The sequence below is a fragment of the Microtus pennsylvanicus genome, chromosome 18 (genome assembly GCF_037038515.1).
Source record: "Microtus pennsylvanicus isolate mMicPen1 chromosome 18, mMicPen1.hap1, whole genome shotgun sequence".
Taxonomy (NCBI): domain Eukaryota; kingdom Metazoa; phylum Chordata; class Mammalia; order Rodentia; family Cricetidae; genus Microtus; species Microtus pennsylvanicus.
Genome location: NC_134596.1, coordinates 7,337,682 through 7,353,701, shown reverse-complemented (window position 1 = coordinate 7,353,701; position 16,020 = coordinate 7,337,682). Strand labels below are relative to the sequence as shown.

Genomic DNA, 16,020 nt, shown 5'->3' with positions numbered 1-16,020 from the left:
TTTATGTTTTTCTTGTAGGGATCCTTACCAAGCAATCATAATGTCAAAATTTTTAAAAGAATGATTGTGTTATGAAATGAGGTGTCAGTATTGTGGGCCCACTTGACCATAATGCATCCATGATGTGAATATAAGTTCATCTGTCTCCTCCTCTCCCCCGTGAAGATTTAAATCAATGTAAAGAAGTGCTAAGTTCTTGGGTAAAGAGAATTAATGCCAGAAGATGTCAATTCACCCTACCTCATTGCAAAATATGAGGAAATCTAAAACTACTACCACTTTTTAAAATTGTAGGTGAGAATTATGTATATCTCTTCCTTTTTGATGTTAAAAGTTATACAGTAGGATTTCTAAGTTTCTACTGTTGTCCTCACCAACAGGTTTGTCTTTAATTTAAGCTGATTATGAAATTTATATGGAAAAGTGAACAGGAATGGCAAGAAATCCCCAAAGTTGCAAGCCCCTGTGGTAGCAGGGACAGGAGGAAGGTCCTGCTGTATGCAAAAGTGCATCCTGAAGTCTAGATAATAAAACAGATGTTACTGGTTCTTGTGTGGGAGACAAATTAAGAAAATTGAAAATCTCATTATAGTCACAGATGTAACTAGCACCTCATAAAATATAGGAAGTTATAATTTTATTTAAAAATAAAGCAAAGCCAAGTATGGTGGCTTACACCTATAATCCCATCACTTTGGGAGGTGGAAGCAGATTAGAGGCTTACCTGGTCTTATTGGTATATTCTTGTAGTTCAGTACGTAAGAGGCATGAAGAATACTTAGGCCCCGAAGCTTAAGACCAGCCTGGGCCACATAGTAAAACCTTCAGACAACCCTTCCTCAAACAGCTTAATCTAGATAATAAATTGACTGTTGTAATTTACCAGTGAGTCACATAGAGTGCAAACAAATTAGACTTGAGGGAAGAGTTTTCTGGGAACTTAGATTTAGAATGATTTGTGATGACTATATGTGTAAATCCCCACGTGACAGAGTCACAAGGACTAAAATGGGGAATTCATCCAGTTCTTACCATAGGCCTAATTCCTGACATATTGGTGGATCCTCCCAGCAAGCAGCCAGCAAAGCCGAAGGAACACTGGGCGAAGAGTTGAATGACAGCTCACGGACAAGGATGGGGCAGCTGACAGGTGCTGCCTCTGTCCTGTTGTGCGCATGCTTCATTGGAGGACACTTTCCTTGAAGTCACACAGAGTCTTCCTATGTCCTTCTGGAAGTTTTGGTGTTTTTGAGTTTATGATTCACTTCAAGATCACACCACCTTTATCACACACCCAGAGGAAGAGAGGAAGAAAGCAGTGGGGCAGGACAAGGCCAGATCTCTATACAGGGCGCCTTCCTCAGTTTCTCTCACTCCTTTCACTTCCACATTGCTTTAGAAAGACTTGGAATTAAGATGGCATTGGTGAACAGGACAGTTAGGAAATAGCTGGGAGCCCCCTGGTCTGTGAGCCCTTACAATGCTGGCCTTGCAGGCATTGTTTCTCACTCGCCTGCCTGTGCTATGGAACTAAAAATGCTTGGTTTTATTAAGCTGATGTCCTATGATTTTGCTGAGCCTGGTAGTTATTTCTAAAAGGATTTCCTTTGTAAACAATTCAGTTGTCTGCAGAGTTTTAATATTATCTTTCTGTACCTGTGCTTCCTTTTCTTACCTATAACCCTTGATAAAAACAAGAGAATGTTCTTTCAAATACAAATGACTAAATAAGTAACTGGAACTTGAAGAATAAGATGTTTACTGCTTTCAGAGATCCTCCGTGAAATGTCTGCTAATTATAGCAGGGCAAAGTGAGTAAGTTCTGGTGTGGAAGCTTCACTACCCTGAGAAATCAAAGCTGACATGCTCAGGAGAGGAAGAGATTGAAATTGTATCTGCTAATAGCATGGAGAAGTAATTCACTTCTGTAATTTGCTCAAAATCAGCAAGAGTTTCTAAAATCACTTTTAGCAGGAGGAAGTTGAGAATCTATTGATCTTCCTCCATCAGGAAGGAACTGTTTTTGCCATTTGTATTTCCCTGTCCTGGACTGTGGAAGCAGTCCCAATGCCAAGAGCCCCGATGCATTGGGCTCTTTCGGGCTTTTATTCACTTCCAAGCTCACCACTGTGATTTACTTTCCAGGGCTCCACATGCTCACGAGGGGCTTTGGTTAAAATACAGATGCTTGGGCTTCATGGAAGAGGCCTTTGAACGCAGTCCAGAGGCAGAGTTTACTTTCAGTGCCCCTTCTCTTTATAATACACGTGTAAGAGGACTTGTCAGGAGAAACAGAATTCACTCCAGGCAGTGGGAAAGAGGGCTTATTAAAGGGCAGGAATGCTGCAGAGCGTGGTAGCTGAGAGTGATGCGGCCAGAAACTGCTGCATGGCTGGACCTGTGGCTGACACATTACTGTAGGTGTCCTGGAGATGACACTGTCTCTGTACCCATTTACCAGAGCCTTTCTCCCTTACCAGCCTGGCCTCCTTTAGACTGAAGAAAGCCAGCTTCTGCCACGTGCCTCCTGACGAGCCGCAGAGCTGGAACACCACTTGCAGCAGCCTCAGCCCTGTGTCTGACCTGGGCACACCAAGCTGCCTCACAAGCATCTGTCCCTCGATGCCTCCTGTTCTCTCAGCCGCTGGGCTGTTGCCTTTTCACCTCTATTTCCGTCCTGTCATTAGTCACTCCACAAAGTGAACAAGCCCATCCATTTCTGCTTTGCCCAGTTTTATTAATAGTTAAAATGTACTTGCTCTTTCTCCTTTCCCGGCTAACAAATACTCCCCTGCTTTAGGAGGGTGGAAATCTTCCATTTGAAGAACAAGGCAGTGGGCTGGCATGAAGGGGGAAATCTGGGGTGTCTCTAGACAGACCTCAAGACTTGTGTGTCAGTTGGTGGGTTTGTCTTCTTAGCAAATGAAGACTGCTTCTTTTGGCATTACCTCCCTACCTCCATCTCCTTTTTTGTAAAATGATGATTATAACCCAGCTATAGACAGTCATCTCTAAGTCTAGACGAAGCACCTGGTTCAAATTGGTTTTCTGTTATATATTAAGTCTCTTGCATTCTTGCTGGAAACAAGAGCAGCATTGGCTGGTGCCTTAAACAGTGGTGAAATGGGTTGGAACATGACACCTTCGGCCAGCACATCGACTCTCACACGTGGACCTCACATCACACAGAAGCCATGGAGCCTGGTTGCTGGGGCTCAAAGTTTCCTATGCTATTTTTTCCTTAACTGTCTACTTGAACCACATTTGTTACTTTGGGTTTTTTTTTTCTTTTTAGAAATATGCTGATAATGTTTATTTTTTTTCAGAGCAGAGTTTCCAGAGCATATTCTATCTTTGTATTAGGTTATGTAAACTTTAATGGAGCAGGTCACTATTTATAAGGTAGTGATATGGAAGAACAGGTGTAGTTCCCAGTGAATATCTCATTTCTAAGTTACTTTTGCTCTGTATATCGGCGAGTGTTTCCAGTGCTTTGGCTCCTGTGTGCCAGTGTTTCATGGGAATTGTATTCTCGTTCCTCAGTCTCGGCCTTTAGGGCCCAGAAGTTTGTGAGGCCTTCCCTAGAGATGAAGGAGTTCCCATCTTGGTCTGCTCACCTCGTGAGCCATTCCAGTGACAGATGAATTCTGGGCAGTGAATCGAGAAGGACACAGATGTCAAAGCCATGGATTTATAAATGGTTTGGTAACTGGCTGCTTTTGCCCAATCAGCATTTGGCCGATTTCACCTACAAGCAGGCATAATTATTCACTTACGGCTTCTATGACACAAAACAAAACCCACCCAAACTGAGTGACAGATGTGTGTGACCGAAGGTAAAGGTAGTGGAGTCCTGGTAGGGGCCCAGGACTTAGGCAGCGGTGCCAGAGTGGATCCGAACCCACTGACCTCTAGCACTCTAGGATTATTCATGTATTTCTGAGAACTGAAAAAGTCATTTCTGAGTTCAAAAATAAGCACCAGGATTTTTATATCTTTGAAATATAATTAGCCTGAAAACTGCGCCTCAGCGCTTAGAAAAGAACCATTCTGCTCTTGGTTTTTTTTTCCTCTAAGCCTGGCTTGCAGTCAGTTACAGTTTTCCTCATGAAAGGGCCATCTTTGTTCTCCATGGTGTTCCTAGCACAGCACACGACTTGAGGAGGTGGCAGATCAGCGACTTTTGGTGAAAGTCCAGGTTGTATTGTCACTGTGACAGGCCACATTCCTGCCCTCTCTTAGTTCTGGCACCGTAGCACAGTGCCGCTGTGGATGATGGGTAAGCTTGCTACTGCAGTGGTCTTATAGAGAGTGTACAAACCCATGCAGCACACTGGATTGATGTGTGAGCTGTGGTTTGCCAAACTCAGTGAGGATTTTTCATGCCCTGAACTGCTCGTGAGCTGCAGTAAGTCACATGACTGCCCGTGTAATGTACAATGCTGCGTTACATTTAGTTCCCATGAACTGTGGGAACTCCTAACAGAAGCAGTCAGACGCCCTGGTAAATCTCACCTTCACTGTCACCCACTTTTCTCTGGCAGGGCCTCTGGGTCTGACCCACCGCCTGCCTTATGAACAAGGCTTTATTGAACACAGCCATTCTGCTCTCAAGGTAACCACAGAAAGTGGTCATTTCAACAAAAAACAAATGGCTTCCAAAGCCTGCAGTGATGACTTTACAAAAGATGTCTGCCAACCTGACTGTGCCTTCCTGTGTTCCTCAGGCCCTACTGCAGAAAGCTGCAGCTGTGGCCCAAATTCCATACAGGGTGTGAGGAGCTGCTGAGATGCCCAGTGCTGCTGCCCTGCCTCAGGATCAGCCTTTGTCGTTGTGTCCCCTGTTGAGATGTGGCTCAGAGGCTAACCGTAGTGCCTGTGGCGGTCTGTTGTTAGTCAGCGTCCCGGTAACAAGCTCACATTCCTCAGAATGGAACCAGCCAGAGAGCTTGGCATGCTGGTGGAAGAGGCCCTGGTTAACCAGCATACTCCTGTGCATGGCTCTTGGTGATGCCTGCAGAAGCTGAACTGTGAGGCAGCATTAGAGCCCGCGTCCCTGGGATGCAGATCTTATCCTGGCCATTATTCTAAAGATAACTTAGAGGTTTGAAGAATACAGATTCTAAGGGTGAGGTAGAGGGCGATCTCAAAGTCTGAAGATTGACTGCTTACCCGACTGTTTCTGTGGTTATTTAACAGTTGTCATCTGATATGGGAACATGGAGCTGAATTTTTTTTTGATTTATGAATTCCCTCTTCATAGGAAAAGTTAATTTCCATGTTAGTCACAGAAAGAAGTTGTGTGTTGTGTCGCAACAGCCGTTCCCATCACTAGCATGTCTGTTTCCCAACGCCCCTCTAGTGCCCTTCCCTGTGCCCTCTCAGCCCCTCTCGCTGCTTCTCCTATGCCATAAATTCTGGTGCTGATGACATATCTGCTGCTGTGTCATCCGTTTCAGCTGTGCATGATCTTACAGTGTGCATGCTCAGAGTCTTCAGTTTTGTATCTTAGAATTCCACACCTGAATATTTCATCTGCTCGTTGGCATTTTCATCGGTGCCAGAAGCAACGCACTCATTCCTCCTGATCTGCCCAGATCAGTGCCCTTTTACAGGGGACAGTCTGCTCAGCTGCTAAAGCCAAGCATTGCTCGCCATTCCTCCTCTTCCTGGCCCATGTTTGCTGAGTTCTACCTCCCAACTGTCCTTCAGATCTATTTCCTCTTCCTGCCCTAGCCACCGGCCTGGTTTTCACCTCCTGAATCATTAAACGTTTCTGAAATTGTCTATTTTCCTCCCAGTCATTCTTTACTTCTCACTTAGAATGGTTGTTCTGAATTTTCACTGAGTTATCATTCTTAAAATGAATCCCAGTTCACTGCAGTGGTTTGTCGAGACCCCTTTGAGCCTTGTCTCTCCACCTGTCTAGTTAGAAGACAGTGCCACCCCTTAATGGTGACTGATGCTCTCTCCTCTGCTAGAGCACTCCACTCACCCCACTTCTGAGCTGGTTTCCATTCTTACATGGTAGCCTGCTTCCCCTACTGATTTCGCTGGGTGATCCACAATGTCTTGTGCTTTCTCTTTTGAGGCCAGCCTGGGCTACATGAGATCCTGTTTCAAAATAAATAGATAAATACAAGTTTCTTGAAGGTAGAAATTTGTATCCACGGTCTTTTATTTAGACTGGCATACATTTAGCAATCATTTTATGTTAAATAAAACTATAGTATGAGCTGGTTCTCTCTCTGCCCATAAAACTCCATTGTGATCCCCCCACCCTGTGACATTACATACTTTTCCAGATCGTTTGTCTCTTTATGTGTAATTTAGAGGAATATATGAAATCATTTTTAAGTTGTCATATTTTAGGTTTTAACATGAATCTGTTTATTTCAAAGTTGTTTTAGTAATTTTATTAGGAGGCCATTTTGGGGATGCTAATTTTACCATTATGATTATAGACACTCTGGGAACTTGGTTGTCTCCCCGTCTCTGTCTTCATTGATCTCTCCTTGCTAGTATTCTGTACAGACAGGTTTGATGTTTATAATTAGCCATTTAAAACTATCCTCTAAGTGAAGAGAAGATGCTACATATATGGGTATTTTCTTTCTTCCAGTCTACCCTGACATTTGCACCATCAGCCTAGTGGCCGTGAGTGACGTGAGCAAGCATGCTGATAGAATTGCCTTCTGGGATGACGTCTATGGCTTCAACATGTCCTGCATGAAGAAGGCAGTTATTCCAGAAGCTGTTGTGGAAGTTGTAGATCATAAGACTCTTATTTCAGATCCTTGTGATATAAAGGTAGGTGTGAGCATTCCCTCTGTGTCTGTGAGGCTTGATGCTAGGATTGATACACATGCTACAATCTACACATGTGCAAAATGAGGACGTGTATACATTGGCCTGCATGCGTACTGCCGTACACTTCAAATCATCACTTACTTCCCTTACTGCCGAGTGAGTGCTGTTTAGTTTAGAGCGTTTTAGAAGGTGGATGTCTGCACAGAGGTGATACATTCAGTCCACAGTTGCCCGAATCCAAGGGGATGGGCCACAATACAGGATGCCTGCTTACTGGCTTTCCATATGGGCCTCCTGATTTTAATTTAGTCTAAAAACGGGATCAGGCTCGCTTCTGGGCCGTGGTTGCGTAGAGTCACTTCTCATTATTCCATTTATCAACCTTCGGATCCAAGTGCTGGAGCTGCTTGACTCACTTGTAGTAGAGGCCCACCTCTGCAGTGCTGGCATCTGCCTCACCACCACCTGGTATCACATCATTACCATCACACAGTTTAACTTGTTTGATTTCTTCCAGACTTGTTAGATTAATTACCGTGAACTTACCTGAAAAATTCTCATTAAGTCCTTTTGTGTTTTATTTTTGTCCATGTTAATTATAGCATTACTGTGACGATTTTCCGTGGGTTCACCATAGCTTGACAGTGAAGAGGCACATTGAGTTTCTTAGCACATTGGCTATCTAAGTAGATAATGGAGTGTGTGAAGTCTTCCAGTCAATGGCTTTAGTAATATCTAGCCATTCTCTGCACAAAGGAGACTCCTCAGCAAGCAAGCTTGATTAACTGTGGGGCCGCTGGGTGTCCTGGTGCACTGATGGCCACCATGGGCCTGCTGCATGCTGCTGCCATGGTACCCTGGTAGGAAGAGATGTGGGGAGCTATTTGCACAGAGCAGAGGGGAACAGTTAGTGCTGCTTTGGCCCTGTTGCAGAGCAAGAAGAGAGTAGTGGGAGGGAGTGCTGAGTTCTCTCCTGGTGCTGTCTTCATCCCCAAACAACTGTGAATGGCTGAAGTAGCTGGTTCAGGACTGAAACCCCAGGGTGTTTAGTAGATGCTCTGTGACATCAAGCGTGCCTCTTCAGCACCGTTTGTTTCCTCCCATTCTTCCCACTCTTAACAGCCCCCACACTATGTAACTCTCTTTAAAATCTTTCTTCATCTATTTTAAAGACTGTGATGACCAGGCTGTGACTTAAATTCTATCACTTGTCAGCCGTTCCCTGAGCTTTAGTCAGGGCAGAAGACAAAGAAAGGAATGGGCTGTTTCTCTCCAAGATGAATCTTAACTTTTGAATTATTGTGGCTTTTTCTACTATCTAACATGCATATTAAATTTATTGAGAGATGAATTTTTCTGACAGTCTTTCCCTTCAGCAGCATGTGTTTTCAACTTGGTCTTTCCTCGAAGATTAGTGTCATAACCTGAAACTTAGCAGAGACAGCGGTGTGCAGTGCTGGGATGCAAGATGATCTCAGTGGAGGGAAGAACACCAGGTTTTACATTTGAAGTCTGGAGTGTGTCGGCAAAGCTAACAGACAGATCGGCGTGTGACTGCATAGATAATACTGCTTCCAGAAGTCCAAGTAGAAGATACGAACTTGACTTAAAGAAACATTAGCTAACTGTTAATGTTCCTTTAGTGTGGGAAGAATCCTCAGGCTGGCTTGTGATTAGGAATTAGGCAACACTGGTTTACAGCTGCGGTGTATTAGCTAGACTTTGTTATTCCTGTTTACTGATCTTTTTCTTTCTTCTTTCTGCTGGGAAGCATATAGATTGCCACACTACATGTATCTCAGACTTGGAGTTTTCTTCAGATTTTACCCTGAGAACCACAAAGACAGCCATGTGCACGGTAAGCCACCCCTTCCTACTTCCACAGATCTGACTAGCAGTGCAGCTGATTGGCAGAGTAATGAATCAATTACCAGGCTTGTGATAAATGAAAACGGCTATTGCCATTGACAGTCTGTCTTTGCCTTTGCTGTCGCTGGACAGATCTGCTTAACAGATGAGTAGACTTCAGAAAAGTCCCCGCAGCTGGGTGTGGTGATGAGCGCCTGTAATCTCAGCCCTCGGGAGATGAAGGACAGCCACAGCTGTAAAGACCCTGTCTCCTACAGCTAGTTTAGTTAGTAGACAGTAGTGGGCAATCTTGGTTTTTATTTTCCTTTCCTCCTTTGGTTATTATCTATCATACTTAGTGGAGAACATTCCACTTTGTCTTCAAAAACAAAAGTTCTTATGCTGTGCCTCCCTGTCGGTCTTAATTTAGATATGTTTACAGACTCAGCTCTGGCACAGAAGAAAAGATGAGGCCTTTGAAATGGTAGGCAGATCCAAATACACATTTGTAGGTCTGTCTGCTTGTGGAGACAGAGTTCCACTAGTAGCCTAATTCTATCTGCGTCGACAGCATGCTTGTGTGGAGGAATCCAGCCATGTTAAGCCCAAACTGTCAGGGAATTATGGTAGGTTTTAGCTGAGAAGCAGATATTCCTATGTAGTACTGAATGTTAGCACTTCTGAGAGTTTTCTTCCACATACTTGAAATCAAATGCATCTTCCTGCGATGGCAGGCAGAGTGCCCATGTGCATTGGGCAACATTCGTTACTCTGTTCTCACAGTCGTTCAGGTTGGCTTGATGCTGCATTCTACTGAAGAGGAGTAGAAACTTCTGCCGTGCTTTATCCCCCTGACTCCACAAAAGCCTTGTTAGTGGGATTGTACGAGTCAGCCAGAGAACACATAGGACAGTACAGGTGTGCAATCAGCCAGAGTCAGATACAGGTGCATCTGAAACAAGCCTGAAATGTATTCCATTCTAGATATGGTGAGCCAGAAGTCTAGCAGCCGTTGTTCGAGAGGAGGATGGAAATTTTTGAATCCATGTGCAGTCCAAACAGACAGAGCTAGATTTAGCTGAGGAAGTAGGCCATGCGTCGCTCCTTTGTAGCAAATACAAAATCCTGGACTAGAGAGATGACTCAGCTGGTAAAGGGTTTAATCCTTAAGACTTACGTAAAAGTGAAAGGTGGGAATTGATTTCACAAGTTATCCCCTGCCCTGCACACACATAATGATAAGGAAATCCTTTAGAGAAAAAAGAAAAGTAGACCTTTGAGTTGTTAAACCCTGTCTCTTGGAGAGAACTGAGATGTTTGGATGAGCATCTGCATTTCCAGCAAAGCCCTTCCTTCCCGTGCTCACTTGACCAGGAGATCAGCACCACTAGGACCCTTGCACCTGATGCTCCTGATCACCTCGTCATCTGAAGCCTGGCTCACCCCCTTGCTCTGGAGCTGCTCCTAAAGAGACAGCTTCTGTGTTCATGAAGAACAATCCAGCACAGGCGTATTTCAGAGGACAGGTGTCAGATTAGTGAAGGGCAGTGCCACCAATAGGCAGAGCTGGTGATGGTGGAGGGGGACAGCTGGGAGGCAGCGTGGGGACTGAGCGCGGGAGTTTGTTGTTGGTTTTAGGTAGAGAGAACAAAGTCTGTGGATTTGTACTTGGAAGAATAAACTTCAGAACAACTCAGTGCCTTTGTCATTCTGAAACTAGAATACCTCGTGACAATACACAGTTCCTAAGGAGCTGAGCGTGTTTAAATACATGCACAGTGTTTCTCCTGAGAGATTCCAAATTTGGGCCTAATTAAAAAACTAGAGAAAATTGAATTTTTCAAAATAACAAGAACACCCTTTGGATTTAATTTTCACAGCATGTGTGCTGCAGGCTGAGCCTCTCAGGGTGGTTCGAACCTTCTATGAGTAAACACCTTTCCTGCACAACTGCACAACCCCCTCGCTTGCCTACACATGGACACACAGCATGGACATTTCAAAGCAGTTTTAATTTGCTAGAATCTATTGACAAATAGCTTCACCCTATGAATTCTAGTTTTGTTATAATTGTTTGTTTTTTATTCTCTATGTATGGTGTGTGTGCATCTGTGCACGTGAATGCCAGAAAAGAACACTGGGTGTGTCCTCAGTCACCTGCCTCCGTGTTGCCTTAGACAAAGTCTCTCACTAAAGCAGAAACTCAACTTCTAAGCTAGGTTGAAGCCAGGAGATCCACTTGCCTCTGCTCCAAGGTCTACTACTGCAAAGGCACACAGCCATGCTTGGGCTTCAGCTCAGGTCTCAAGGTCTACTACTGCAAAGGCACACAGCCGTGCTTGGGCTTCAGCTCAGGTCTCAAGGTCTACTACTGCAAAGGCACACAGCCGTGCTTGGGCTTCAGCTCAGGTCTCGTGCTTGCACAGCAAGGGCTCTTTCCTTCTGAGCGTCTCCCAGGCCCATCTGCATTTCTAGCTTGTCTTTCATTTTGTTCATGTAGTTGTGGGCTTGGTTGCTGTGCTGAGCACCTCTCCAGCGCAGCTTCTCACCAGTATAGGAAACCATCTCCTCTGGGCATAGTTACATGTGCCTCTAATCCCAGCACTGAGGAGAATGAGGCAGGAGAATTACAGCAACACTGAGACCAGCCTAGTCTGTGGTGTGAGATCTGTCTCAAAAACAAATAAACAACAACAAAAAATTACTTTTTTTTTTTTGGCTTTCAAGACAGGGTTTCTCTGTGTACATCTGGCTGTCCTGAAACTCATAGACCAGGCTGGCCTCGAACTCACAGAGATCCTCCTGCCTCTGCCTCCCGAGTGCTGGGATTAAAGGCATGGGCCACTACCACCTGGTCAAAACAAAAAACAAAATGTAAAGTACTGGTTTTTAGAAGTGTTTTTCCCCTTTACCCATATTTGCAATCATTTCTAAGGTCTGTATTTGCTGCCTCTCTGAGCCAATCCTAAATATGTTTCTCTTGATTATCTTCTTCTAATTATGAGTTTTCCAGTTTTTCATACTGCATATAATTATTAGCTGATTAGAAGAGTGGCTCAGCAATTGAGATCACCTATGCTCTCCCAGAGGACCCAGGTTCTCTTCCCAGCACTCACATGGCAGCTCACGACTACTGTGACTCCAGCTCCAGGACATCCAGCACCCTCTTCTGGCTTCTTTGAGCACACATCTGTACATATCCCCACACAGACATATACACATAAATAAAAGCAATTTTCTAAGTGGAAAAAATTATGGCAGTCATTATATACTAGAATAACTCGGACTAAAGTGGTAGTATTCCTGTAGAACGTCACTCTGGAGGCGGTTGTTGGGGAGAGGACTGAGTGCCGCGGTGGTTGCTATCCAGTGTCTTGAGAATGGGGTCAGGCTGTCCTCTGTTGAGCTTCCTGGGGAGCCCAGCAAAATAAAGCCAGGCTCACAACTTGCTGTAGGAAGAGGACCTTGCCCTGACAGGCTGGCCAGCAACCAACCCTCGTAGGGAAGCAAAGTCAGGGTGTGCAGAGCCTCCCACTAGAGTGAGGTCAGATCGAGAGCCAAGTCCCCATCTGGTATTGGACTGTCGAAGATTGGCAGGCAGCTAAGTGGGCTTCACATTGTTTCCTGAACACTGAACGCCACTCCACTTACCTATTTCTTACTCTTGCTCTTGCTCACTGAGTCACTCTCTCCTGAGGCAAGGTCTCACTAGGAGCCCAAGCTGGCCTTGAGCGTACCTTCTCCAGTATGGGGACTACAGGAACATGTGACTGTGCCTTCTGTACTGGAGAGGTTTTCACTGTGTTAGTTAATAAGCCTGTTCCTCACGCATGGGCTCTCCTGAGGCACCTACAGCAAACGTCTGTCTTGGAACGTCTGCCCCCGTCTTAGGGGCGTGGAGAACTGAAAGGGGAAGGCTCCTGTGGGGGGTAGCGCATGGTTGAGTCCTGGGGTCTGAGCACTGCACACAACAGTGATAGTAAGAACTTGTTTACACAGAGCACAGGCTCTGCCTTTGGGGTTCCCTAGATTCCCCAAGAGACCCAGGCCCAGGCTGATGTCTCACTCCGTCCTCAGCATGTGTCCTCAGCTCCAGAAGCCACTGTTGGTCTGATTCTGTGACATAGAAACACCCCTCTCTGCTAATTGTTTAACATTCAAGGCTCCTTCCTAGTTTTTCCGTTAGTTTATTTCAGACATATCTAATACGCCACGTATTCATTTTCTAAAGAGGGTGCTCATTTTAAAACGTGCTTTACATTCATAAGTGGCCAAACTAAGGCATTCTTGTTTCTGATGAAGTTGGTGTCTTGCTCCAAGATCCGGAGTTGAACTTCAAGGTTATCATCACTGGTATCAGCCATGCTTCCCACCGTAAATGACTTGTTCTTTTGCTTCTCCTCATGGCAGCGCTGAGGGAAGGGTTTGCAGGGTTGTGACCCCAGAGGCTTGGGCCCAGCAGGTTGGGGAGGCTGCCGAGAGGAAACGCTGCCCTGGACTCTCCTGTTTGTCTAGGCAGTCTCTGGAGCCTAGTGAGAAACTGCCTAAGAAATCGGGGCCTCCCTAACTAGGGTTTTGAAAAGTTAAAGAAAATGAAAGAACATTGAAGCAGGAGCTAAAAATCCTGTTGCCTCTCAGTGTCGCTCAGCCTCTCTTCATGATGTGCCCGGTGAGTGACTGCAACAATTTGAAAGCTCAGGTTTTGACCTGCGCAGAGGCAGGCTGGGCCTTCAGGCTGCTGAGTCTCTGAGGCACATAACACTGCTGTGAGAATAGGCTTCACCATGTTTACAGTCAAACCTCAGTGAGTCCTTGTCATAGAACTTTATTTTGTTTTATTTCCTAATCAAGCTTTACATTTTTCTAATGGCTTCAGGAAGGAGTTGGTTTCTTTGCAACTGTTCTTCAAATCTTCTAAAGGTTTCTTTTTGACATATTTAATGGTGGTAACCAGCTAATTCCAAACTCATTCCGCGTAGTAAATCAGTACTTGGAACTCCTTGGTGTAGGTTGACCTAATTTTGACCTTGCAAAGCTAATCAACTAAACAAACTAATTATTAAAGCACATCTGTGCTGCTTAGAAATGGTCAGATTTGTCTTGAGTTTGCGTCATGGATTTCAGAGAGACAGCTGGCAGATGTTGTAATAGGCTGCCTTAAGGAAGGTTTATGTTATAGAGGAGAGTGGTTCTCACTGACTTCTCTGCAGCTGGTGTTAGGTCTCCTTGTCGGGATGCCCATGCCATCTAGACCTGAGGCTGATCCTTGTCTCTGCTCCTCTGTGTCCCAAGCATCACCAAGTACTAACTGACCGGTGTTAAGAGCTGCAGGCCTTGGAGTATGTAGTAAGCTGAAGAGGTAGTTCTGTGTCCACAGCCAATACCGGAAGAGTCAGATACTCAGTTTACGCCAAGTAAAGACTGAGAGTTTGGTAGTTGTGCTAGGGCACTCTCGTCGTCTAGAGAGGCGCTTGCTTCACAGCAGTGCAGCCCAGAGAAGAGAGGGCAGAAGTGACTTGCCAGGTCACGTTGTGCTGGCAGTGTGTCCTGAAAGTGTGTTTGAAAGTTGTAGCAGAGTGCGCCTTACAGCGATAGAGCTGCATGACCCAGGGAACCCAGGTCCCAGTGGAGCCTTACAGTGATAGAGCTGCATGACCCAGGGAACCCAGGTCCCAGTGGAGCCTTACAGCGATAGAGCTGCATGACCCAGGGAACCCTGGTCCCAGTGATGTCTTACAGTGATAGGAGCTGCATGACCCAGGGAACCCAGGTCCCAGTGATGTCTTACAGCGATAGAGCTGCATGACCCAGGGAACCCAGGTCCCAGTGATGTCTTACAGCGATAGAGCTGCATGACCCAGGGAACCCAGGTCCCAGTGGAGCCTTACAGCGATAGAGCTGCATGACCCAGGGAACCCAGGTCCCAGTGGAGCCTTACAGCGATAGAGCTGCATGACCCAGGGAACCCAGGTCCCAGTGATGTCTTACAGCGATAGAGCTGCATGACCCAGGGATTCCAGGTCCCAGTGATGTCTTACAGTGATGTTGGGTTGCTAGTTTCCTGGGGCATTTCAGAAATAAATTAAAAAATCTTTCTAGAAGATGATTGCTGTAAGCCTAAAATTATTTCTACTAGCAATTTTAAAAAGTTCATTGTAAGGTACATAATCAAAGGCAATCAGTGGTTTTGAGAGAAGACAACTGGACCAAGAACCAGGTGAAATGGGGACTAATATCAGCTCTGGAAGCCATGGGTATTCGTCCAAATCATACATTAAATCAACTAGACTTGGTGTGGTCAGGAGGAAAGGTCTGAAAACATTTCTGAAAATAAGGTACTAGTGTGGAAAGGAGCCAGACATCCTGAACCTCAATACAGTACAAGTTGGCAGCAGATCTTCATAGTGTTAAAAGGCCCTGTGAGCTGGGCATCACACCAAAACAAAATAACTCAGGAGGTACAAGGACAAGGACGAGACGTGGCCTCACTACCATTCCTATTGCTATGATGAAATAACCCTGACAAACACCCAAGGAAAGAGGAGTCTGTTGTGGCTCACAGTTCATAGTACCATTAACAGCAGTTATTCTCAGTAACTGAATGCAAGAAGAATGAGTAACAAATTGAGATACATCCAGGAAAGTGATGGAGAAAGCCAGGGACAGTGCACACTTGTAACCTTAGAGGATCAAGCCTGTTCTTGGCTACATAGTGAGTTCAAGGCTACTCTGAGCTACTGGGGACTCTGTCTCTTGGCTATGATGATTGAAACATGAAGAAATGATACAGTGCAGATAAAACTTGCAGACATTGTGCTTAGGGAAGGAGGCCAGGTACATCATGACATGTTGTATGAATCCTTCCGTGCGGATGTTCAGAACAGGAAAATGTAGGCTTGGACTGGTGTAGAATGCTCTAGGGTTGTGATGCTACATGACTCTGATTGCATTGAAGAATGTGAGTTTACACTTATTTAAATGGGTAGCTTTTGTGCTATGTGAATTCTGTCTCAAAAGGGAAGAAGAAACCCTAGACCCATTCTGAAAAAAATCATAGTCCAAGGAGAGAATTTTAAAAACAGTTAGTGGTAATAGGTTTTCCATCCCTCTATAATAGGTTTCTCCATTGATGCAGTAAGCCATATAAAGCCGAAATGAAAAAGTATAACAATAGGTTTATTTTAGCAAAGCAAAGGCCAAAGAAGCCACCCCCACAAACAAAAGCAAGGAGACTTTATAGGTTGTAGATGAGACATGATGAGCTGTCCACCACAAGCTGGGTTTGTGCCCAAGTGTGCTCAAAAGCTGAGCACTTTGGGTGGCAGCTTGGTGGGTGGCAGTTTCAGGGGAGGAAGCTGCAGT

The 16,020-nt window shown here is 45.1% G+C and overlaps 1 protein-coding gene across 2 annotated transcripts in view; it reads left to right on the top strand.

Annotated features, from left to right (window-relative positions):
• Nucleotides 1-16,020, top strand: part of Prmt3 (protein arginine methyltransferase 3) — a 67,743-nt gene that overhangs the window by 36,438 nt on the left and 15,285 nt on the right. For both annotated transcript variants that reach the window (XM_075952300.1, XM_075952301.1), the window contains 2 exons: nt 6,623-6,810; nt 8,582-8,668. In XM_075952300.1, coding sequence (XP_075808415.1) covers nt 6,623-6,810; nt 8,582-8,668 — 275 coding nt within the window. The remainder of the gene's footprint in view (nt 1-6,622; nt 6,811-8,581; nt 8,669-16,020) is intronic.